General features: G+C 37.1%; 1 protein-coding gene across 25 annotated transcripts in view; it reads left to right on the top strand.

The window, feature by feature from the left end:
* LOC100643982 (disks large 1 tumor suppressor protein) overlaps positions 1-26,666 on the top strand; it is a 542,862-nt gene that overhangs the window by 409,701 nt on the left and 106,495 nt on the right. For 23 of the 25 annotated variants that reach the window (XM_012314498.3, XM_012314493.3, XM_012314492.3 and 20 more), the window contains one exon: positions 13,061-13,096. The exons of the other annotated variants lie outside the window; for them this stretch is intronic. In XM_012314498.3, coding sequence (XP_012169888.1) covers positions 13,061-13,096 — 36 coding nt within the window. The remainder of the gene's footprint in view (positions 1-13,060; positions 13,097-26,666) is intronic. 25 annotated transcript variants of the gene reach the window in all.

Below are 26,666 nucleotides of genomic sequence, written 5' to 3'. Positions count from 1 at the left end.
GGGGGACCAAACGCCATTGAATGGAGTGTTTCACGGCAGGCTGCTAGCTCTATATGTTTCGTGCCAGACATCACGATCTTTCTCTTATTTCCTCTGTCGTCTCGCTTTCATCTACTGACCTTTTTGCTTTGTCTTTTATACCCTGTAGTCTGTACCCTGTGACTATTAGAGTAGACCTTCCTTTTATGGTGTACCTTGATTTACACAAATTCTTTCTCAGACCTTGGTACCGACTATTGGGTATTAGCCTCCAAACTTGTTCATCTCCGATATATATATATTTTTTTTATTTATTTCTTTATATTCTCAATTTGTCCATTTGGACATTTGGAACAATTTTTTAGCTGTTTTATTTTATGTTTTATCACGTGGGTGACTACCCCCAGCGTGGTACCACCCTCGCGTTTGCTAGATTATATCCTTTGTGAGGTCTGCTGGGTGTTTCCTTTTCAGTCTTCTTTCCATGTTTGAGGTGTTGATCGTTACCGCAGCTAGTCGGTTTGGGTGTGTTGCTATTCTTTCTTTGTACCTTTCCGCATATCTGTTAATTTCTTCCTTGACCGATATGAAGATTGCATGGAAAAAGCTCGATGCATTCGTTTCCCTGATTTTCTAAATTTTATAGCTAAGTACTTGGTGACTAAAAAGGGATATTTTAATATGATACTAAATTTTGAATTTTCCTCTAGAAAACCCGAAAAACTTGAGTTATTGCGATCTTCCTCTGTCATCTTTATACAAATATAATATTATAAATATAATATTCTTTGAGAAACAAGTTTAATTCGAAGGAATCGTAATATATAGATTTTGTAGTTCAGTTGCTCGAGGAATGATATTATGATACGACTATCGTAAATGATGTTCTTAGTTCAAATCAACGATAATGCCTGATCGAAAGTGTATTTTCATGAATCGGTTTAAATTTTCAACCGGCCGTAGTTACAGTCGGCGAAGAGACGCTATGAATAATACATGCAACGATACCGTTATATCTTATTTTCTGATTGTTTCGCCGAGAGTTTCCGTAAACTGTTCCACTTGAATCTTAATGCTATTATATATACTCTTCCTGACCTGCTCTAGTCTGTAACTTTCTATTTGTTACTTCGCTTGAAATAGCAAACTGTTATCGTTGTAATTTCATGGGTGAAGTATTCGTTTTGATGTTTTAACGTGGTAACTTGTACTACACCTTATCTTAATTACGGAGAATTACGATCGTATGTTCCTCGATTTTTATGATTATATCGATATTATGCGAGCAACTAAAATATCTTTGTTTATTAAATTTATTATGGTACTGGAATAAAAAGTTGGGATCTAATTACATGGAATAGAAGCGCAGTACGGTTAGATCCCAGCGAGGTGCCGTTTACGATTACCGTGTTGCTTTTCACGTTGGACAACAACCGGCACTCCGTGGATCGTTAGCGTTCCTAGTTCGAAGTGACGGGACGATTCCCAGGGCCGTACATTTCCCAGGCATGCTTCAAGAGTAGCAGAGATAAAAGAAGGAAGGAAAAGGTCAGTTTGCACTAAGATAGAGTCTCTGAGGAAGAACGATCCAATTTATCGTGCGCCTAGAAACATTACGTCACTGTCTCCCCGTTGCTTACGGAGATTCTTTGTTGAACTTAATTCTTACTAAGGTTCGAATCGTATTATCGGATTACAAACTTGTGGTATATCTCACGTGTAACGCGGGGATTATGAATTACATTCGTTCGGTGACTCTAATAAATTTAATCGTATTTATCCCTTTTCTCTATGTGATATCGACATATACAAGGAAGCATTGGCCAATATTTTATATGATCGAAGTAAACCTACAAGGTTTCGGAGCTGAAATTCAGTGAATCATATGAAAGTGATGCTCGAACGAGTTTGACATGCCTTTCTTCTGATACCAATGAAAGTTATTTTTCTACTGTCGCGTAGACAAGTCAATACGCGAATGCAAGGAGCTCTGAGACCATGAATAATGACCTGGATGAAGGAAACAGCCACTAAACCACCACGCTTCGCTTGTTGGACTTTCCGTTTGGCATCGAAAGCTTCTCTCACTCTACCATCTTCCTAACCGTCCATTTCCAGCCTCTAAGTTCTACCGTTAACATATTACCGACCCTGGTTTACGAGAGCCATTCTTTGGACGAGGGTGAAAATATGTTGATCCTTCAGTAAAAAAAGGAGGAAGTTATATTTTTAAACCTTTGAAACCTTAGTGCATTCATGAATTGTTGGTTAATATTTTATTTTATTTTATGTTATTTTAGAGAAAAATTATCGTGATGTTGAGATATGGAATGTTCCTGCAAATCCAAATACACAGTGATTTTAATAAACATAAGACTTAAAAGTTAGTCTGTTGTCATTTCTTGATGTTTCATAACGTTACAATAACTAAAAGTTAGTTCTCGATCTATTATGGTTATTAGGTTACAAAGCATCAAGCAAAAATGAACTTGCATAGAAAATGATATATAATAAGAGGTTGGGCGATAATACCCAATTTCTGTCGATGTTATCAAAAATGATTTTTTAATTACGACGATTAATAATTTAGCAGCTTTTAGATTATTATATATTTACATCCTCAACGGTTTATTATAATAATAAATATTATATTTCGTATATATTTTCTGCAAGCTGAAGCCGCGTTAAAACTTTGACGATATTAATTCTTCATTTATAACTATGTTAAAATATTCTATAAATTTTTGTTTATGACAAGAACAGTCATATAGTCACAGTATTTAAAAATTAAAGTGACCAGTGACCGCCTCTAAAATCCTCAAGAAATGAGGTCAAAGAACACATTTGTTTAGATAGATCTTTCCTGTACCTCCTCTGAGGTTTCGTAGGTGTGCATGGCAGGCATTCTCGTTAAATTAGATCGGCTGAGAAATGGAGAACAACCAGGTCGTGGAGTAGTAGTCGGAGGCCGAGAGAAGGTGCTCTGCCTGGATGGGCCAGCATTGGGGGTGGAACAGGGAGACACGGACAAGCGACAAATGGACGGCCGTTCGTATTCGCGGACGTATTTCACCGGACGGACACTGACCAGGCTGCTGGCTCGAAAGCCAATACCAGCCAGGCTTTGACCTTTTCTGACCGTCCTTCCGCATTCATTGTTCCGTAACCATCCACTTGTAACCGGCGACTTATCTCTTACGGACCTATTTGTCGGACCGTGAGTCGTTTTCATCGGCTCTGTACCGGAATATTTGTCAGTGTTCGTCGTAACGATCCTCTGGAATTCGTATATAACAATACTTTTTGAATTTCCTGTGTGGTGATAACGTGGATTAATGAACGTGCTGGTGAAAGAGGGTTCGGGATTATTCGAGAATCAAAGCTAATTTCGTTAATGTTCACACTTGTATGCTGGTAGCATTTACGATTACGACACGTGTGGCATCATTCATTGCGATCGAAATGAAAAAAAGTGATCGGCTAAATGGCGCTCGCGGTAAATTAACGTGATTAGACCACGAGTATACAATTTACGCGAGAATACCTGGTGTTTCATTTCTCGTTCTCGCACGAATGTGTAAAATACACATTGAACATATGGATGGAAATGTCCGCATTTTGCTTATGAACATTCGTTTCTGCATTTTATTCGACGGAAAATTACTTACCATCGGAGATATTAATTAACCAATTAGTAATTAATTAATTAACCTGCCAATGATCGACACCTGCCGCTTTGTTCCTGTTCTCTGAAAATCAATCGCGTGAATTTCTCTCTGTTCTGGACGCGATTCTTGTTTCGACGAAACATGGCAATGCTATTATTTGAAGAGAAATGACGGAGTATACGGTTGGCAATTAACTTGCAAATCCATTTGATACTACTCAGTTTCCCTCTCGTTTTTCGCTCTTGTTTAAATAATAAACAAGCCATCGTAATAGGGACGCAAACCTATTGCCCGTAACACAACGAAACAAGGATTATTACCGATCCGACTCTGCCCCTGACAACTAGGTAGTTCCTTTTATACGGTTTTACCATCATTTATTGTTAACCATAATTGTTTTCTTTACGATTATATATTGTCGTCGATACTGACCAGAATTCACATTCGAATAAAATTTTACAAATTCCAATAATAACGTCTACCTGACAATTTCGATGGCATTTTTCAATCTTGTTGTTCCATAAACTCCACTCTTTCGATTCTGATACAGTGTTCTTTCGAACAACGCAGGGGTTAAGAGCACTGACCGACTGCGCAGAGTGAAACCTGCGTAGTTGCGGAGGACCTTCCTCCCATAAAAAGTAAAGTACATAGATACTCATATATATATAAACACATTTTTTTTCCAATGCACGTGCATAACATGTACTATTCTTCACTGTAAGGCGATTTGATGCAATCTACCTTTTTGAAATCATTGCAGTATGCATCGACCAGCAACGTTGAATTTAAGCAGTTAAGAAACTGTTTGAAGAAGAAAAGGATAAGAATTCATTTGTTCTTACGCATATCTGCGGTGAAACTGTAGCTATGTAGTTTACAGAGACATACTGGTTGTTCGATCTTTTTTCCAAGTTCCATAATAATTCGTTATGTGTTTGAACTCGGTGCCACTGCTTCTTGTATCTAACGGCAATTTTTGAGGAATTAGTTCACACGAACCAAGTCGCATCTCTTCTTTTTTACTTCTCTTATTCGTCATGATAAGGAAAATTGTAAAGATATGCTGAATAAATTGATTCGAAATACGTGTAAAGAAAAAAAAAGGAAAAAGAAATCTATCAAAAAGAAAAATGATCCGCGTATAATCGAAATCGCGTTATTCGAGGGAGCACTGTATACATAAATTAAAAACGAATCACCCTGTATATAAACGAAGAAATTCACCAAAAAAAAAAGATGGAAACGAACGTAGAGCATCGGCGAGATGATTTCTTCATCGATGGTTTCAGATATCGCTGATTGAAGGCATCTTTCAATTACCAAGAAGCATCTCGGACGGTTGACTTGACTATAATCGATTTAACTCGTCTGCCCGGTTTCTCCCAGATATGATAGATATACGTACACCCGATAATTGACAACGATCGTGGTCGTTCTTAAACTCTCTCTAAGTTTTCCCGATAGGTTCTTTCGGTTTATTGCGGAGGGAGTAGCTCTTGTCGCCCGCGATAAGAATGAATTGATAAAATGTTTTATCTTTAGACATCGTCGCGTGATTACAAGACATTTCGGTGCAGTAGAAGATACATTATAAAGGAATTCCACCTCTTTGTTATCTAACACGATTTCCATCGTCTCGTCTGATTATAAGTTGTCGATGAAATTGTTACGCGTTATATCAACGTTTCTCTTGATCTTATCTGAATAAACATGTTTGTCAATGCAATTGAAGAGTAATCACTTTGTTTCTAAATTCCACGCTATTAATAGCATGGACAGTAAAGCTTTATATGAAGTAGGTATTTTATCGCCATAGAAGACGAAAATTTATAAATTCCTTAAACGACTTTGCTGAACAGGTTCTCGAATCTTTCGTGCACGGCACCAGCTGCGCTGACACCCGTGTAAAGCTTTTGATCGGATTTGGAAGTTGAAACTTTCACCAGACTTGCGGTGAGGAAAAAACGAAAAAGTACATCAAAGACGAAATCCGGTCGAGACTTTTACGCCATCTTGTCAGATACGACAGCAAGATGAATAATGCGTAATTAAATTTCACGTTAAAAAGGCATTCCCCTTTGGCTGTTGTATTAATGCCATAATCCTACGTGATTTAGTAATTGGCTCAGAGGAATTCGGGATTGTTTTAAAAACATTTTAATTGTAGGATTTGGATAAAGCCACGTAGTACATTGAAACCTTGGTGAATTTGATTTTTACCTGTTCACGAATATGGAAAATTTTATTTGAAGCGAGTAATATTTCACGGGAATGGAAGTGAGGAAAATAATCTTTAACACAGAAGTCACGTATTTTCTGCACAAAATTTTAGGCTACATCGAAATATTCGTTCAACGGCTAAATTATACATTTGCAAAATAGACTACGATAGAATGTTAGCGTGGCATGGGGGCGGGTGGAAGCCGCGGAGGAAGAACGGGAGAATTATATCTGGAGATTTCTCAAATCTGCAGCAAGGATTTACCTACGTGCCTTTCCCGCTGCGAGGAATGAATCATATTTTATTCCCGCACCATCTGAAGTTGTTCCCGAGTTTTAAAGTTGCCGCACACACGTACGCGACGTTCAAGGGGTAGAGATCCCGCAAAACCCCGGGCAATTTTGCTTACATCTCTTTTAGAATGCGCATGTAAATACGGGAGGAGCCGACGTACATCCTAGATGGAATTTTCGAAGCTCGGATTGAGGATGTTCTCTGAAGCTATCGGAGACCATATTCTTAAAAAATTGAAGCTGCTGGCCATTGAGCCGAACGATAACTTCCGGTCTTACTGTGGTTGCTATATTAAAAAAAATCTTCAGTATTATTTTCCAGGAAATTTACTCTCATTCGTTCATTTATTATACGATATTCGTATTAGAAATTGTAATATCTAAAAAAAAAAAAAAAAAAAAAAAAAATGCATATACAAGTTTGTGACATGAATTAGTCTTTATGAAGTTTTAAATTAAAGTTCATTGATGTTAAATGAAAGATATATTGACATAAAAGAAGCTTTTGAAATGTTTCTTTGTTGAAAAAAAACCAATGTTGTCTTGTGTTTTCTGTATTAATGTACTCTTTATTTAGCGACAATAAACTTTCGTTTCAGATATTTTTTTAGTAAACTATACCAGCTTAAACATCAATTAATTTGTGTCACACTCGGGTATATTAATTTTGCTACAAAGTTTACGATTCAACTATAAAATAATGTTGCTATTACCTACGCTTTTTATATTGTAACTTGATCGATCGGAATTCGCGACTGCGGTTCCCGATGGTTTTAACGCGGTCTAGCCTTCGGCGAATTCAGTCTGTGAATATACGGATTTCCAGGCTGTCTCTTTCATCGGAACCGGAAATCGATATTCCATAAATGTGTAAATGTAGCCGAATCCGAATCATTCCATTTTCTAAGAAAACGACTTTGCCAGTCGTGGTGCGTGCGGATTGAAATACATTAACGACGAAACGGCTATGGTTTTTCTACTTTTGTTTGTATTTGCATTCGCAGTTTCTTGGGCCCCGTTTCCTTCGCGTATAATAAAAAAGCAAAATGTGAGGAATCTAAACTTTGTAACACTATACACTGATGCGATTATCTGTGGTATAAAAAGACAGAAGGAAAGAATTTAAGTAAAAAAAATGATAAAATATAAACCGATCATAGACTACGGTTGACGTGTCTCTTAATTATCGTGATTGATTAGAAAGCTGAGATATTACTAATGCGTTTCTGTAAAAATTGAGTAATTATACGCTCGTTAAATCGTATCTCGCATAACCGTGTAATTTTCATTTTTCCGCTACATCTCTAATCTTCGTTCGAACCGGTTTGGTACTAGAAGATTAAAAGAAATCTACGGAAGTCAGAGTTTCTTGAACCGCAATTGTCTCATACGTAATATGAGATAATGTTTATCCAATACACTTTAAAACCAAAGCAAGTTAATTTTCCTCGCGAATGATCTTAAAACGTTCCCATTTTCCTACATCAAACGAAACGTAGAACACGGTGCAACTATATTAAACGATTTGATAGGTATGTTTAAATAGGTATGCACGCACACAAACGAAACTTTTCCCGTTAACGGCGCAGACTTGCTTCAGGTAGATGATTACTTTCACCATGAGTTTTATTACTTTTGGTTCGAAGTGAAATATTCGATAGATACAAAGTAAAAACGCAGGGGCACTGAGGGAATATCAAATGATGGGGTCGTATCCGTTGAACGAAACGCTTTCCCGAAAATTTTTCCTGGACTGAAACCATGCTAATTTTCTTACGAGGCAGACGAGAATGTACGTAATTCGCGAGGATAAACGCGTAAACAAATTAGAGCAAGCATTCGAACGAATAATTTCGATCGTCCTGACAAACTGTATTACTAATACGGATGCACCACTGCGAGAGATTGAACAACAAATTATCCTAATTACATAAAGAAAAAAATTCAGGGAAGTTAATTCCCAGCGTCATGAGTAGAAAAAGTTTTCGGAAAATCGTGGAAGAAGCTTACGTACAGTGCTAATAATTCTGTGGATTCGGAAGTGTGCTCACGTACAAGCTAATTGAATTTCATATTCTACCGTGCATCGCGAATCGAGAGTTTCCGGCGACAGCGAGTGGTCTCTGGTAATTAATTACCATTCAAGCCTGCACTGTCTTTTCTATTCTCGACCCTCTATCCTCATTCTCCTCGTCACAAATTTCTTGCCTTGCTCTTCTTTACTCTTCGGTTAGAAGCGAAGCTAGATGCTTCCTCAAACAAGTTTCCAGAAGAAAATTCATTTCGTGGCCGTTTACTATTTTTTTCTTGTTCTTGTTTTCAAACAACTATGACGACGCTGTGTTCTCTCACTTTACTCTGAGAAATACGTTAATGGAAACAAATTTAATTTTTTTTGTCGTAAAAAGGAAGGAAATTGATTATTTTGTATTGAATGAAATTAATGTGACAGAATAAATAGCTTTCTTCTTAAAAATAATTAAATTTAGTTTTAGGAAATCATAAATGAATTTACATATTATGCGAAAGAAATAAAAGAAATTCGATGTTCGTTAAAATAATAAATTCGTTAAATAATGATCCGATTATATTCAGCGAATACAACGATATTTGTTTCGCAGTGATTCTATCTTATTTTTGCACGCGTGTGAACTATAGTATTTCCAGGTTGGAAAGCTGCGCTTTTCTCACGGGAAAATCGAAGATTGAATGTAAGATACGAGAAATTGCGTACAGAAATATTCGAACAGTCAATAGAATCATCCTATAAATCGTCTGAGATAGTACAAAATAGCAGATGACTGAATTGTTTACAAGTTACTTTTACGAAATAGCAACGTGTTATTTCCCATTTGTTTCTCAGTGCACACTTTGCTGTGAAAACATAGCAGGTATTCCAGAAAAATAGAGATGGAACTCTAATACTCGGTTTCCAAGTGAAGAGTCCCTTTGATGGAGAAACGTGTCGTTTCAATTGAAGTATTTTGTGGAGAATATTTGTCGAAATTGATTTTTCGAAAGCTCATGTGTTACAGAGTTTTATGGTTTTTATATAAATAATATGGACACATCGACTATATATTTAAATATTTGATAATCTTTAGATATCAAAATATGAAAAATATTCCATTACACCTAATTACGAATATTATGAAGTTTTGATTTCTAAGATATTGATTAAGACCATAATTTTACCATAATTAAAATGGAGAGTATAAAAAATAATTCTTAATAGAGATATAAACGTACGTAGGTTTTAAATCTCAGTAATAACGATGAAATTTCTGTTTATATTATAAATGTAATTTGTCTCATAATAACGTAATTTTTTATCTCTTAACGTCAAACCAAAAATGTTCATATTTGTAAATTTGCCTAAACAATTGTACTAAAACTAAAAAAAAAAACAGTTTTATCCAAGCGAAGTGCAATTTCACCGTTTAATTTGTCGCTTTTTGTATACACAATTAGTTTGGATATACACAAGAGGAAATACCGAATATTTCATAGTGTCGTAACACGAATACGGATATTCCATATTCAGTTTTATCCACAGGGTTTGCATATTTTCTATACGTAGGTACGCTTATACGCGTTAGAGTGCATCAATTCATATTTCGCATGGCAGCTCTATGAATAACAAGAACGACGAGATTTCGTCGTAAAACCCCTAGTTATCGACTTTTTTTTCAACGATAGGTATATCTATTCAACGTTACACACTTTTCTCCGAATACATTTTCTTTCAGAAATCCGGTGAAAATTGCTCTTCAATGTCCTTTCGCTTCCAACAAGAGATCATCTCTTTCTTTACCTTAAAAGGCGAAAATCGAATTTATTGCGCTCGATATTTTATTGATTCTTGGGGTGTCTGTTCGATTAAATTTCACCGTTCAAGCGCACCGACAAGTTCGCAGTGGGCGTAAACTCTGATATCGTCTAGTGGATTCATGAATAACAAAAACGCCTGGTTTCCATCGCAAAGCAATTGTATTAGCATGGTTTCTCCTCCATCTGGGGAGTACTTGTTGAATGAACTTTCACTTCCTACCTTGCCGATTCTTTTTCAAGATCAGCCACCTCGACTCCCTCCAAGGTTGTCCCGTTTTATTTTCAGGCAATTATTTCCCGATGGAATTGGAGAAGTCTTCTTGACTTCTTATCGTTTCCGCTTGAAAGGGATGGGATTCGGGGCGGATTAAAGTGAAGGGAGTGGTTTGACGGAGGTAGCAAACGATGCTAGTCATCTTCCTCCCATTGCACTCACCAGAAGAGGCTTTTCATTGTTCTCGACGTTACGAAACGAGGAAATTATCTGTCTGTTATTTTCGGCCTATTGTTATTTCGCGGCGTTTTTATTTATCATTATGAGATCAAATTCTGGGACGCGGCCATTCGAAACCACGACAAAGGCAACAGTTTGGCGAGGATCGATCCGATTTACCATTCGCCGATACAACTTCGATTGTTCTTGCAAAACTTGCTATTATCAGCGTTTAAATAATTTTGCCGCTATTCGAGATGGCAAAATACCTGTGGGGCTGTACTCTTGGGTACAAACGTACTGGGACGCGATTCATTTTGCAAACATTTCTGTATAAATGTCGATTGTCAGATTCGAGACCATTACATAAATGTTTTAATAATGAAGGGCTCAAACCGAATGGTCCGCATACAGACGTCGGCATAAAATACATTTCACTCTATGGCAATAGCACCCGAAGGACTCGTTAGACATTCGCGTTTGCGTACAACCAGCATGAATCGATTCAAGTTTCAATAAATTACGATTAGAATTGGCTCCGCAGAGAGAAACAGGAGACAAAATGACAAGATAAGAATAGGAGTTGGGAACACGATGGAAATGAGACGAGGTTGGTGATTCATTTCGATCATCTCGTCGAGTAGCGGAGTAGGTGCAACTGTGGCTTCCCCCTTTCCTTTCCGTCCCAGTGATAACGAGCCCCATAACCTCGTTTTATCTCTTCTCGTTCCGTTGATGGAGATCTTTTCCTAGTTGCGACGATCACGCTTGTTTTCCAGCTAGAGAGTGAAATATTCGCGACGGATTTATCAATCAGAGGAACTGCTTTCTAATGGAGGCTATCGGTGTGAAAAGAAACGGAATTGGGATGTGTAATTTTCAAAGTGAAAATAAATATTCTTTTCTGAAGCGCTCTTTTACGTAATTCAACTTCAACCGAAACGAACGTTTAATCAAAAGCGTAATTAAACAATATTACGCGTAGCAATTGCGATTATTCTTTCTTTGACGAGCGAATCAATGGTACACTGCGGAGAACGGTATTTAATCTCTTAGGTACGGTTGAATTTTGTGCGGGGCTGTTTCTCTGTACAGCAGAGTTTGACGCGAATTACGCGGGAACAATACAGCACTGCAATGTGCGATGGATAATGCTGTTCTCTACGCAAGCACATTGGAATGAAGTTTTCGATAATGAAATTATAACTTTTCTTTTATGATGCATATACTTTAACTTTAATAATTTACTTTAATAATTAACAATACAATTGAGTGTGATATGTTTTAAAGCATGGTACGACACATAGACCCACGTCATAATTTTCACTCATAGCACCATAGTGTTTTTCACATTGATCTTCGTTTTCTATTTTGTACCGACATTTTGAGGTTGAAGATTCTAAAAAATTATAAGGATGCGGATCGGCATGTTAAAAAGAGCATCTAATAATGATATATTTATTTTGACTGAAAGCAACAATTGATATCCGACACTGGTGTATCAAAAACAAAGACTATATATTCTGTCTGTATATAGTTAACACTGTCATAGCACTGACAAATGAAAAAGATCATTTAGTTCGAACGGTGAGCGAATGAGTCAGTAGAGTGAGCCACTATAGTGGCGTATCGCACCTAAGAGGTTAAATGTTCCACAAAAATGTGTGTACACAACCGATATATTGTAGAGTGGCTGTTTGAGCATGCATCGATAAGCGTACAAAGCAATGGGTCACATCGTCCGGTTCTTTGATGGAAACCAATGAGATAAAGTTAAGAACAGCAAAAAATCCAAGGAGGAAGTGTAACTGATCAAATTACGAAATTCAAACTTATTAGAAAATTTGCAGGATGTCGATTCGCTAAGACATTTTTCGAGAATTGATGGAAACATATTTCTGTAGAACACGAAATCTGTAAAAGGAAATTCGAGAACTCGAATTGCCGTTCGATTCCAAACTTTTCCAGTTAACATGTTAAATTTCCTCAAGGAATTTTGCGTTACCGTTTTTCACATGATATTCTACGAGGGAAACTACCGAACCAGCTTTTCTTTTGTTCCTCCGCATTTTCGAAAAGAAGTAAAATTTATATTTGAAACTATCAGAATTAATTTACTTTCATCGTTATGGTATGGGACAAATATACTTAGTTATTTAATATTTAATTTACGTTCTATCTGCTTTTGTTCCACGACGAACATCATTAAACTGAGTTAAAATTTAATTCGATATCGAATATCACGGACGTTACAGCTTCGCTTTTAACTTTTTCAGGTTACAAGCAAAATCGTTGCTCTACAAATTTTCAGTTTCTTCAGCGAATGCAAGTTTAAAAGAAATCTTCTTTTTTTTTAAAAGTACATATTGTTTCATAGATAACGATCGGAGAGAAATGTTTTGAAAAGCCTGCGTTAGATTTAATTGCTGGTTCAAAGGCAGTTTCACTCTTGCTCCCTTGCATGACCCCTTCCCGGCGCATGTTATCGCATGATAGCATGCTTTGGCTCGGGGAACTCGTGTCCTCGGCAACGAATGAATCAGAGCCTTTTCTGAAGCATGAAACTTTAGAAAGCAGATAAGAATTCTATTGGGGTTTCACAGTCTAATTTTCTGGGCACTCATTGTTGCAGGCACACACGCCCCTTCTTGCGGCTGACACGAGACATGTAAGTAGACAAAACGTGTGACAACAAAAGAACCCTTGCACAAATTAATCCTCGTTGATAACTAAACACTTTGACTTTTAACTGAAAACAGATCGTCTTTCCATTCGTACCTTTTATTTTGTCCAATGTATCGTATATTGTACGAATATGCGTGAACTAAAAATATCGAAGAATGGTTTATTCGAATTGATGCCGCTTTTCTTCTTGTTCTTGTTCGAATAGATCGTGTAAATTTATGATTAAGTATCAGTCGTAAATATTCGGTTAGAATCCCAGAGGTATTCGTATAATTTTACAAGTAGCTGCGTTACGACGTTGCACGTGCTCGAATTTCCACAATTACCTCCCTCCTTTGATTCTAGATAGAAATTATAGTTTAATCGTGTGTCGGTTTTCAATTCGTAAACTATTGCGACGATTGAATCCTATCTCGATATCGTACACCGCCTTGATGTTGAAATACTAGTAGGGCAATACTTTTCCTGCAGCGTTTACTGTGATGGGAGATCGATTGGAATTTCGTTAAGTTCTCTTATCGGTGATATGAATTGATAGGGACGGTGCGAAAAATATTGCGATTGATCCCGTCTCGTGTGTTTTCATTTCTATGATCGATCTCTACGATTTGTCAAGATTACGCAGACGACCATTGAAAACACATAATTTTTCTTTTATTTAAAAAAAAAGAACGAACACGAATTGGTTCAGGAAAATTTATGGTTTTAATTGTTTTTGGGATTTAATGCTCGTACGATATTCTGCTGCCTCTCGAAATTGTCGTATTCTAAGATTATAATTTCCACCTGCGAAAAATAATCATTTACGCTTAGGCCATTGGCGTTAAAGACTGTCACATAATACTAGGGCAAATTAAATTTTACACGCAATTCAAATTAATCGAATTTCTCGAATCGTTCTTTTATTGTTTTCATATTATTTTTCCGTCATTTTTCTGACATTTATTACGATTTATCGGCTTCAATCACCTCTGTCACTCTCACGTCATTCAAATGTCGAGGGTAACCTGCCCTTTTCAGCAAGCTTGACAACCAACTTCTCCAGTGGCATCGTCAGCGCTGCGGTATTCGAATGAAAAGATTCATGGAGGGTTTCGTTCGATTTGCAGCATCGTTTGAAATTCAACGTAGATGGCGCATACTTTACCCTGAATCGTAGGAAGGGAAACGAGGGTATGAAATAGGTGGAAGGAGGCTGAAAGCAATTCGGATGTAACGCGAGTATTCACTCGCCAAATCGAGTAAACTGCGGTCTCCGGTTCTTATAACTTTCTGGGATGCCTACGACCGCCGCGATTATCTTTCTCGTTCGTGGTTTTTGCTCCTATTCCTACCTACCAAGTCATTCATCCCCTTTTTCATCCCTTGTCGCGTGCTTCCCAGGAAATAGGATCAATTTCGCGGTGAGAGACGATCTCAATTCAAGTCGTTTATTCTTCGTAATTAGTTGTTAGATTTATTTGACAATTCTTGAGATGACCTCAAATATACGTTCGAACATATTTTCGAAACTTTCGTTGGCGTAACAAACTCGTCTTATCGGGAAATTTTAGTTCGCGTGAATTGTTCCAGAGCTCCGTTGCCACGGTACCATTTTGGTTTCCCGAGCTAGCTCCAAAATCAGAAATTCCACGTACGCCACTTTTCCCTTGAGAAAACTCACCTCTGTTTCGTATTATCCCGGCTCATCGAGATCCTAATCCCATTAGATTTCCTGTTTGCCTCTCTCGTTCCTCTTTCTTTGCTTGTTTCCTATTTTGTATAACAGTACTCGACTGATTATTATTATTAACCTTACGATACCTCTGCTCGATTTTAGCAAAACTAGCTCGCGTTACCAACGGAGAAACGAATATCGCTAATTAATCCCAAGGTATTTTCGTGTCTCGAGTTTTTCATAATATAATCAACAAATAGCTTTAATCCACTGCTAATATTATCCTGTATAAGAGGGATAATATCTTCCGTACACATAACGAATACGTTTTTTCATCAGCGAATTTTTTATCATGACGTTCTTTAGCTATCGGTATTTGATGTTGCCGCACGATAGTGGCCATAGCCGGAATAAGAGGTCATTGGCGAACCGCGCACGGTGGTTACCACGTGGTGTTGCTCTTCATGTCACTTCCTGCGCTTCCAGCCCCTAGAATTGCATTATGGTTGAGCGGCATTATAACGGGACGTGTCATATAAATCACATTGGATGACGCGAGCGTGTCGGTGTCCATGCATGTCCCTCGATGTTCACGCAAATTGTCGAGATTACTCGTTGGTGGATCACGAATCGGCTTTCCTGCCCTTAAAGTGTGCTTTGAACGAGCTTGTAACCTTATGGGCCCTTTGAACTTGGTTAAATCGAAGGAAATGAGTGTTACTTGACATTTTGTATGAGTCGCAATTTTATGATTGAAATATACAAGTAAGGTAACAAATCTCTGAAATTAATCGAGGGCTCAAAGGATCATTTTGAAATTTGTCCACTCGTTAGAGTGTAACGCGATGCGATATTATCGATCGTTTAGGTAATATTAAAATGAAGGAGGCAGAATCATTTTATTCGCTTGTTTTTATTGAAATGCGTGAAATACACAGTTACGGTTACAGGAATCGCGGAATGAATATTAATAGTCACCAGTGTACGCATTACGAATAATTACATTTTTCCGTTCGTCGGAATGTTGTTGGTTGCATGCAACGTCCTCGACCGAAAGATAACAATTAACGCACCGTGTGTCGTTTTATCTTCATTAAAACACTGCTCGTATTGCAAACAATTATTTCGATATTGTCCGCCTTTTGTATAATATTAACATATATTTCGGCACAGTTCATCATATTTCACTTATTTACAAATTAATGCCGAACGTTATTTATCGAAGCAACCGTATCGTTAATCATCTCGATATCAAAAGATATTATCTCTCCGGTCGATATTAAATTGCAGTTTAAGGCTGATTCGATCGCATTCAATATTTCCAGTCGCGGTACGATTCAGTAATGAAATAGTCCATTAATGGAAGACACACGTCGTCAATGGACCGGAAATGTTTGGATTAGAATTAGATCGCCCGCAGTTCGTACCTCATATATGCATACAAATACGTGGAATCCCGCAGGTGCATCAACTTTAACTGGTAAATAGTGTGTTGCTGCATCCGGGCAGATGTCGAATGTAGCAAAAAGATTGCGCTTTGTTCGTCGCGTGGCGATCCACCGATTTCCAGCTTTAGAAATAGAATGGTTTGTGGTTTAAATGAATTTACCTTCGACAATTAAATCGGTCCTTTAAATTTGATTAGAACATATAACGAGATAGAATTACATTTTACAGAGATGAATTTATTAAGATTAGAAAAAGATTCGTAATTATTTTTTATGTTTGTATGACAGAATGATATACGTACACATACCTGGTCATTGAGATAATTTTTCATGAAAGAATTTCATATATCTAGGAATATTTATTCACAATAATATTTATCATGTATATATTCACAATAATATTTATCAATCAATATTTATGTCTTCTGAAATTATACTTTATTTGCAGACGATATAAGCTTACAATCATGATGACTGCTTGGGAACAATATGATGAATACGATTTTGTTGATTTTCTGATTTTGATGCTACTTGTTTAATTTCACGCCAACAGATTTTAGAAAGAATTAGAAAGCATTTAGGACCGTAGGTAACATGAAATGACACCTAAAGCGCTCGAAGTTTAACGCGATTTGGTAGCTCCGTGTGCTAAGTTCGTTCAGATTTTTAGAAGGCGCGTAACAGTTCCAGTCAATTTATTTTAGCGAACTTAAGCGCTAGGAGGGCTTTTATGGAGCCATTTAAGAACAAGATAAACCCTAAAAGGACTTTGTTCCGCATCAATTATCCCTTTTAAGTGGCCTGGCAATTTTTGTTCCCTTTTCTATGAAAAATGAGGCAATTCAAGCAACTTCTATTAGTTTCGCGAACATATCCATTTACATTTCATTCATATCGCCCGATCGTTGATAACCAGTGATTAATTTAGTGGTGAGTCAAGCAGACTCCTGGTTTCGTTTGTTTAAATTTTAATCGTGTTATTTTTTAATTCTCTCGCGGGAACGACTGTGTTATCTGAAACTAGTCACGGGGAAAATGTGGTTTCTAGTTTTCTTTATCTTTCCCTCGTGAACAGACGTTCTCGTTGGCTCGTTTTAATGTTTGTGTCATCGCGTTTCCGACCGCCTGTCTTCCAATTTACGAGTTATGTCAGATACGGAAATTTCTATGTGAGAACTCTACGGGCACGCTGCGAAAATTGGAATTGATGCAAGAGAGCAAGGACGACAACGTTTCCTTACCGATGCTTGATTGCGTATTATGGGAACCCATCAACGTTATCTAAACGTGAACGCGCGTGCACACTTTGTTGTTCTCCTCTCTTTCATGACTTTCCTGCAATACGTCGGACCAAGCAGAAAATTTTATTAGTTCATTGACTTTTCTTTTTGATATATTTGATGGTGGTTTGTTGGGTAACGTGTCAAAGTTTAAATGGAATGAATAAAAGAGCTTCGAAATAAATATCCTTTGTCACCCTCTCACTCTTTTCATAATTTTAAAAATATTATTCTTTAAATCCTGAAGTGATACTTAAAATTTAAAAATTAGTGGAAATGTATCTGTCATGATTTTCAAATAATGTAAGCATCAGATATAAACATTTTCAATGTAAGATATGTTATCTTTAACCATTTTATTTTTCCAATTTTCTGAACAAATTCATTATTTTAATCGGAAAATACTTGTCTCACGAAATACCGACGAAATATTCAAGAAATAACAAATCAAGTCGCATCCCTTGGTAGCTGAAAATCTGTTTATCATAACATCGCGTCGGTGACACGAGTTTTGTGGTTCGTTGCTCAAAGCGTCCTGAATTCTGGGTCGGAACGGAGGGTCTCTCGGTCTCACAGCTGCGTGGATTTTAGCATCGCAAGCATGGAGCAAGGTTGTAAAATTACGGATGTAAACCGTAAGTGGTACCAGAATGGAATAAAGTTCGTCATCGAATCCAGAAAGGAAGATATTTGGTCGATCGCTTCGTCGATCTCTGGTATAGTACCTGGAATGGAAAACACACAGTATAGTCAGCGAACCGAAAAGACAGGAGTGATTCATTCTATCTGCGTAAAGTGGGACGTGCAAGTAAACTTCTGACGAGGGTTACCCAACTAAAGTATTCAGAGTATCTTTTGAAATCACGTGATTTCCAAGGATTTCCTCGATTTTTCGATTGTTACGAACCGTCATGATATACCTGCTTATCATAAAATCTTGAAGAACGTTTTATTTCAAAATGTTTCCATATTTATTTCAGATATGAATTTGAGACTATAGGTACCTTTAATCGTGTTAAGTAGAAACTGAGCGAAATAGAAGCTCGAGGTGTTAATCGACGAAACTATACTGGACGATAGGAATACTGTAATCGTCGAATTCATCTTATTTCCTTGTTAATATTCATTGATTTTCCACTTGCAGATACAATTGAATACGAGATGCGATCGAAGCTTCGTTGGGCCGGTAGTCTATGAGTCTGTAGATTTTAACGAATTACATTTCACTTCCGGAAAGTTCTTCCGAACACCACGAAACTGTACATTAACGGGAATGAGAAGCGGTTATCGCTGCATTCGCTTGGAAAACCAGTGAAATTGCTGGTGAGATAAGACAAGCACGGTATTAACCGAATACGGGGAACTGTAAATTTATTCCAGGATTGTAGTCTACGTCAGCGTGGCACCGCTAAAGATTTCCCGGTCTAGAAGAATTCGAGTCTGCATTATGCCGGTCACGTTCGTCTGGTTTTCTTTTAGATTCCTCCCTTCCAATCGTCTCTTCTATATTCCTGTTCCTCGCCGTCTAAGAAGGAGTTGTCAAATCCTACTTGTACCTTCTTTCCACGCGTAAAATCTCCACCGACACTCATACTGGTTTACACAAATGGAATCAGGCGATGGTAATAGAGATCCGACAAACTGTGAAATTCTGTGCTGTTTATCACCGCATAATTTTGTTCTTGTGTATTTTGAGAAATTTCGAGTACATTAATATTTATTAATTTATATTACATATTCGCAAAATGTTTGATTAATGAGAAGAGAATGGAGGGTTGTTTCAAAATTTGGTTTTATATTGCATTTGAATGGAAATTTAGATCTACTATGAAATTATAATGAGAATCTCGATTACGTAGTTTATGGAGCGTGATGCAAGTTGTGATATTCCGTGAACTAACTCCTCAACGTGTTTCTCAGTGAATCATATACTCTCCTGATGGCCTTTGATTAGTGACTTAGAGATTACTCTCAAGTTCATTAACTATCTGTCCGTAAGTCTCGATATAACTAATTGAATGTTGAATAATGATGTAGTCGAGTGAAAGTAATAGAATTTTCCTGTTCAAAATTTAGAAATATTTAGTTGCAGAAGAGGAAGTTTTTTCAATGAATAACATTTCATATTACAAATTAAGGCAAATTGGATATTCATTAGGTAGATATAGTGAATTATCGAAAATATGGTGGGTCTCGTTTACTATGGAATTGAACGCCGACGTCAAATTGTTTAGGATGGATTCACATGGCAAGAATTTCATATTACACCCGCATGATGTACAACATTATAATTAATTTAGCAATACATGGTGTAATTTAATTTCAGCAGCTTTCATCATTCCGTAGTTACGCAATTTCGATTTGTTTCATTATTACGTAATTACAAAATGAAATATTACCCAACTTTAGTTGAATGGTTCATAAGATGGGCATAGAATAATGAAATTGCATCCTTACATCATTACCCCTTTTGCATTAAGCTCCTGTCATTCCAGATAATTGCATGATTATAGAGATTATCGAGATCGTGTCATTAGCACCTAAGATCGCTTGAATTATCATTCGATTTGTCACAGTTTATTATCGCCATTATCATTAATAGTCATGTTATTCAAAATCTAAGGGTTGCTGAATTTGTAATGAGATTATCAGTAGCATCTAAAACATAATTTTACAGAAAATGTATAATTGTATTTCAATAGAATGTTGTTTTGGTGCTAAATGTAGAAATGCGTCTGGAGATCAATAGCAAAATTGTATCTTCGTTTCTTATCATTGCAGAATAACGTTGATTATCAAAACAATGAAATATCCACGGTGATTTTATTACTTCGTTGGCTAAGGGAACCACAGTTGTCCAAAATTCGTGCGATTACATTAAAGTTGAGTTAATTATTCTGAAACTAGCTTATGGATTTCATGCAAAACTTACGACCATAATCTCGTTTCAAACAAAATTTCATTCCGTGCCAACCACGGAAACGTTTCTCATCCAGAATTTACATGTATAATCTAAAGCTGCAGCCGCACGAAAAAGTCTACCTCTATGATCGTGCTTAACTATTAATTATACGGCTGTCGGAAAATATGCAAATCGAATAATAACTGCGTTGTAAATTATAAACGTTAGAATTTGCGAAAATACAAAGTGCTCGTGTAATATTATTTTTTTCAGGGCCGCTTAAATTAATCAACAACAAGAAATACTGAACGTGCACTATGTTGCAACTTGCATCTCGCTTCTCTTTTTTTCTTTTCTATTCTAAAAACGCTAAAAAATGCTTCAGTGAAATTTTCGTTCTTTTAAAACGTCAAAGCTAGGTCATTCGTACTCGTTTTTGATTCTACTTTTACATACGGTTGCCCGGTACCAGGGAACAAGCATACGTAAACTCCGAAACACTGTTAATGAATATTTATATCATTATCGCGGTCCATACATTCCCATGCAAAGAAAGTTCTCCGATGTTTCCGCTTCCGACTTTAACAACTACAACTCTTTTGCTTTTTTACGAAAATCTTGGAAAGACAGAGCTAAGTGAATTCAGAAGTACTGAATTTATATTACGATTTTATATTCTTTATTTGGCGAGCACGGTGAGTAGGAGGGACAAAATGGGGGTTAGATGTGATTGAGCGAAGTTAATGAACAGTAACAATTTGCAGGTAAGAGAGCTGCTGGAAGTTTCGCTCTTGGAATTCCGAACATTCTACCTTACAACTTCGAAGTTGTTAATTCGAAGTTACAATACTAGTCGATTGATGACTTAAGCTAGTTTCTCTCCTTTTGAAGCATTTAAGATCACGTTCCTCGTTAACGTTTCGTCAATATAAACCAAGAATCCCAAATAAGCGAAAACTTGTCATCAACAAGCATCACCACATAAGTGCAACTATTCTTATGCTGCTTATAACCAACTCTATTTGAATTAATAGTCTTTTTCCTTGCCGAAATTATTTTCCGACCTTCGTTCTTTAACACGCGTCGCTGTTGCGAAGGAACTTTTTGTTCTCTCGTGTTTTTTAATCGATATATGAACAAATTAGTCTTGAATTCGCGCGACGAAGGTAACGCAAGCGATGTCATTGTCGTCGTGACGGCTTAATCCTTATTTATGCGCTGAGCAATGCCCCTCGCTGGAAATTTCATGTAACTTAAATTAATCGAATCCGCTCTAGACGAGCTACGAAATTCTCCATTTCTTCTCCCATTTTATCTTGTAATCTAGAACATTCGTTTATTATTTTCCCCAATCTTAGCTTCTATGCATCGATTATTAGACTGAAAATTTGATTTCGAAACCGAGATCTTAAATGAATTGAAATTACCAGTCGATATTAGTCGAATGGACCAAACAGCTGATTCGTTCAAGTACACGAGCTTTCGAACGACGCACGTGAATGCCATAACCTCCGGGTCGCTGAACTTTATTTAGAATTTACGCGGCGTAATGATTTACGCCATGGAGTTAGTTCCATGGTATTAAGCGTGCGCCGGTCTCCGTTCTAAACGCTCGAAATCGCGTTTATTATAACGCTAGATTTGGTGCTTCGGTCGATTATATACTATGCGAGACGGCCCGGGTCTACAGGTGCATTTAATTTGCAAAGCTTGGAAATTTACCATTCGGTGGCTGTGTTCTATAGATGCGATGATACGTAATTCGTAAATTTCAATGATATCCAAAGCGTGCGTGAAACCCCGTGATCTGGCAGCTGGGGGTGTGTAAATAACGCGATCCTAATCCGAAGTCCATTGGATTTTCAAACAATGGAAAAATATACAAAAATCGACAAACTTCGATCAACGCTGCGTGAATCTACCTTCAATTATGGACAACTTTTTTGAACACCGCGTTTTAATTTAGAGGAACTCAATGGAAAAGCAATGTATATGCATTTTTTCTAATAACGGTTGTATCTATTTAAAGATTTTTTTTATTATAAATTTCAGATATCTTCAAATCTATCAGGTTATGTATGTTCCTTCGTTCAATCATTTCGTATTAAAATACCTGATTTTAGCTATTAAGCGACATAAAAATGAAAAAAAAAGAAACAACAAAAATAGACCTATCACAGTTCTTCCATGTGACCTGTAATTATCGTAATATATATATATATTAAGAAGTATATATTACTATATCATACAAGGTGGTTGGTAATTGGTGGTACAAGCGAAAAGGAGGTGATTCTACACGAAAAAAGAAGTCGAAAATATAGAATAAAAATTTTTCGTTTGAGGCTTTGTTTTCGAAAAAATCGACTTTGAATTTTTGCTAAGTACGCGTGCACTTTATCAAGTCTCGTTATAACAGATCTCACTGTAGATCGTTCTCTCGATGGATATTATCGCAGTTTAAGTTTGTTTTTGCCGTAACGGAAAATTAGGAATACATAATGAAATAATATGAAGCAATCATAAAGTTTATTATTACAAAAATTGCTGAAAATGTTGCCCATTCTGCCAAACACATACGTCTGCTCTTCTAACTAAATTTCTATGAACACTTTCTAACGCATTCGATTGTTTTAAAGTATGAAAGGCTACAATAATCTTTTCTTTCAATTGCTCGCAACTTGTGATTTCTTCAGAATAGACAATTGATTTAATATGGCTCCATAAATGAAAGTCAAGCGGAGTTAAGTCAGGAGATCGTGGTGCGAAAATTCAAAGTCGATTTTCTCGAAAACAAAGCCTCAAACGAAAAATTTTTATTCTATATTTTCGACTTTTTTTTTGCGCGGAATCACTCCCTTTCCACTTGTACCAATTACCAACCACCTTGTATATAATATATATATATATATATATTATATGTATATTATATATAATATAGTATTATATATAATATTATATATATATTATATATAAAAGATTTTTTTCTGTTTCAACCGTTCGTGGAGAGACGCGATCGCGAGATAACGCGTCAACGAGAGTCGTAAATTTTCGTTACGATTAAACAATCGGCGCCACGAACTGATTGACCCCCTATATCTATTATGAGAATAGAGGTGGTTGGAATGAGTGCATACGAGAAACTACACTTGATTTGCTAACAAAAAGTTTAATAACAAGTAAAGAAACAACAATTTCAGTCAACGATCAAATGATTAACAATTTAGGAGAAAAGATAACAATCAAGGTTTTGCGAACGGGTTTGCTTATTACGAGACCTTTCGTACTTCGCAACTTGAGATAGACTGACTGATTCTTTTGTTCGAAACCACGGATTTTTTCCTTTGTTGTCCTCTGATATCCCTACTACACACGCATTTATTAGATGTACCGCGGCGGTCGTTGCGTATGTGTTCTTCCGAGACTTCGGTGAAAGAAATGTAGCGATATCGATGGTACATTGGGCATGTCGGTATTGCGCTTTGGAAAATTCCGTGGTCGATGCCGCCACAAATAAAAGTTTCTTTGAACACTTGACTAGAGAGATGATGATGGTAAAACGTAACACTTTCGTTATTCAAATTATATGGAAACAATGGATAGATATTATATTTCAACTTCGTAATCGTGAAATGTTTTTGCTACTTGTAGAATATCCAGTTTTATACGTAAATGAAAGAGTCGGTGATTGACAGGCTGGTGTCAACGATCCAATTTTTATAATCGTCTTTTGCCTAGAGGCTTGCGGTTTTCCATGTTAGAAAATTGGATCGTAGGACGAATAACACGATTAAGAATTGATTGATCCTTGTAGAATCCTTCGGTTCCCGGGACCTGTGTTTCGCTGTTATACGTAGTAACGATCAGTTGATGAACACAGGCATTGGCGAACCGACAAATTGTCGAATGACTTCGATTCAAGTTTATAATATAATTTCGCCTAAATCGCGTTCATTGCGAAGGAATGTTTCAAATATGTCAATTATAAAGGCAGGTTACGTAAATATATTTTGAAGTTGCTGTCTTGAAAACTTCGAATTTTGTTTCTGCCTGTTCATATAAACCATAAAATCATATAAACCATAGATGATCTTTTAAATTTCGAAATATTTCTGTCAATTTACAACATTTTATTTGTATCTATTATAATAGTCATCGCGTGTTTTATAATAATTACAAGATAAATACGTATATTTGGAATTGGTTTCAATAATCATATATTCATACAAAATTTACATACTTTCTCATTCTACATATTTCTAATTAAACACGAAATTTAACTTCTTTCCGAGGAGAAAGAGAGAAGTAAGTACAAGTATAAAAAGAACGAAGTAAACGTAATTATACGCGTTACATTGTATTGTACAACAGAAGAATATTGAAAACCTTCTTTGAAAATTTAATTGCGTTTAACTACGCTAGAAAACCTTATCCAAATATCGATCCAGGGCAGGATATAACATATTGCTTTTTCTACTTTTAAAATAATTCTTTCGATTTCTCGCCGCGTATCCGGAATTTTTTAATTACTTGCCAAGAACCGCCAAATGTGCTCTCTCACAAAGGATTTTATTAAACTGTTTCTCGCAGGCAGAATTACCCTGCACGTCGTTAGTTCAAAATTTTAACAATTTTTTCTCGTTCATGAATGTTTATCGCGCTGGTATCCGCAAGACCGTCGCGTAATTCGCCTCGTTTTTTCCGTCGTGCATTCGTGAATTTCGTCTATAAGACAAAATATAGGCGGAATTCGGTTTACAGAGGAAAAAATTTCTCGTTGATTATCTGAAAGATCCATCGGAATAGCCATTAGGATATTAATGCGGCTTTGCCAGGTCATCGTTTTGTTCCGACGTGCCCAGAGACGAACGTTTGCTGTTTGCCGGTTGCCAAGCCGCGTGTAAACTTTTTGCAAGTTCTATCACGGTGTCCGAGACGCATCAGACTGATTGCGATATCAACGTGCCAACTTTAGTCGGTAATAATGATACCGACGCGACGATTCGATATTCCCTTCTAATTTTAATTATTTCCGATGTTTAAATAGGCGCCACCCGAGAATATGCTTCACTTTCCTCTTTCAATCCACGCTTCATTTATATTCATTCGATATCGCACGACGCTCCGCTGTTAAACTCTGCGAAAACTTGGCATTTAACGCGGAAGTTCTTCAACAAGGAGCGATCTTTTATTTCGCCGCGACTATTTTATATCCTCGCGACTTCGACTTCTCTGTGAAACTTTAGCGTCGACTGTTAAAAGGCTTCGGTGGCTCCATTAAAAGCATAGAGAAACGGAAGAACGGCGCTCGTAGACGCGCGAACAACGATTTTTCCTAGGTATAATGTTGCAATTAGTCCATGGTGCCACAGAGATAGATGCCTTTGGATAGCCGAAGCTGAGATGCAGGGAAGAGGAAGAACAAGAGAATAAGCAAGGATTAAGAGAGAGGAGAGAGAAAAACGAAACTGAACGTGAAATCCAGTGCCGATCCGACGCCTTGTTGTTGGAGTTACTCCAATTTTGCTAATGCGTCCGCGCCTGTTAGAGCAGTCACCGGCAGGCGGGTGTAGTTTCGCGTTTCGTGGACTGCACTTGGATCTCGTTTGCCTCGCCTCTCACCTTGGCTGTCCGTCAGAAGCTGTACCCGTGGGCAAAACTCGCCAAACTTTTCAACTTCTAGGCGCGAGAAAGATCGTCGCTCGGGGTACTGCTGTCGACTCCCTGGCACGTTGCCGGACGTTCATGCACATTTTCGTGCGCGACCTTTCACCGGACCGCGTGCTATTAATGGACCGAAATCGCTCTATCAAAATGGGAAAATGAAGTTTTTCGGTCGTGCCCCATTTCGAACTGGTTACCACGTGAATCTGTCTAATTTTGGTGCTGTCACGAGTACCGCGATCATTAGTGACTTCGAATTCACTCGATAATCGTAAATTGTAGAATTCCACGAATATGAAATTGTATATGCTTATATAGATCTATATCTATTATATAAAGGGTAGAAAAATTGAACAATATTACAATTTATTTTCTGAATTTATTTATTCAACGTAGATATACATGCAAAGTGGAACTGAAAATTTTTCAATATGGTTAAGGATAATGCAATTTTTAATCACAGGCGCGGTACGTGCACGAACGGATAGGGTATTGAAACAGCGACACGCTCTGCATATTGCTTCCGGTTGTCTATGCGCGCCAGCTGCAACGGAACATTGAATAACGTAGACCGAACTACCTGTCATAATTACGAGAATCAAGAA

The sequence above is a fragment of the Bombus terrestris genome, chromosome 12 (assembly GCF_910591885.1).
Source record: "Bombus terrestris chromosome 12, iyBomTerr1.2, whole genome shotgun sequence".
Classification (NCBI taxonomy): domain Eukaryota; kingdom Metazoa; phylum Arthropoda; class Insecta; order Hymenoptera; family Apidae; genus Bombus; species Bombus terrestris.
The sequence above is the reverse complement of the archived record's forward strand: the minus strand, read 5'-3'. Positions and strand labels throughout refer to the sequence as shown.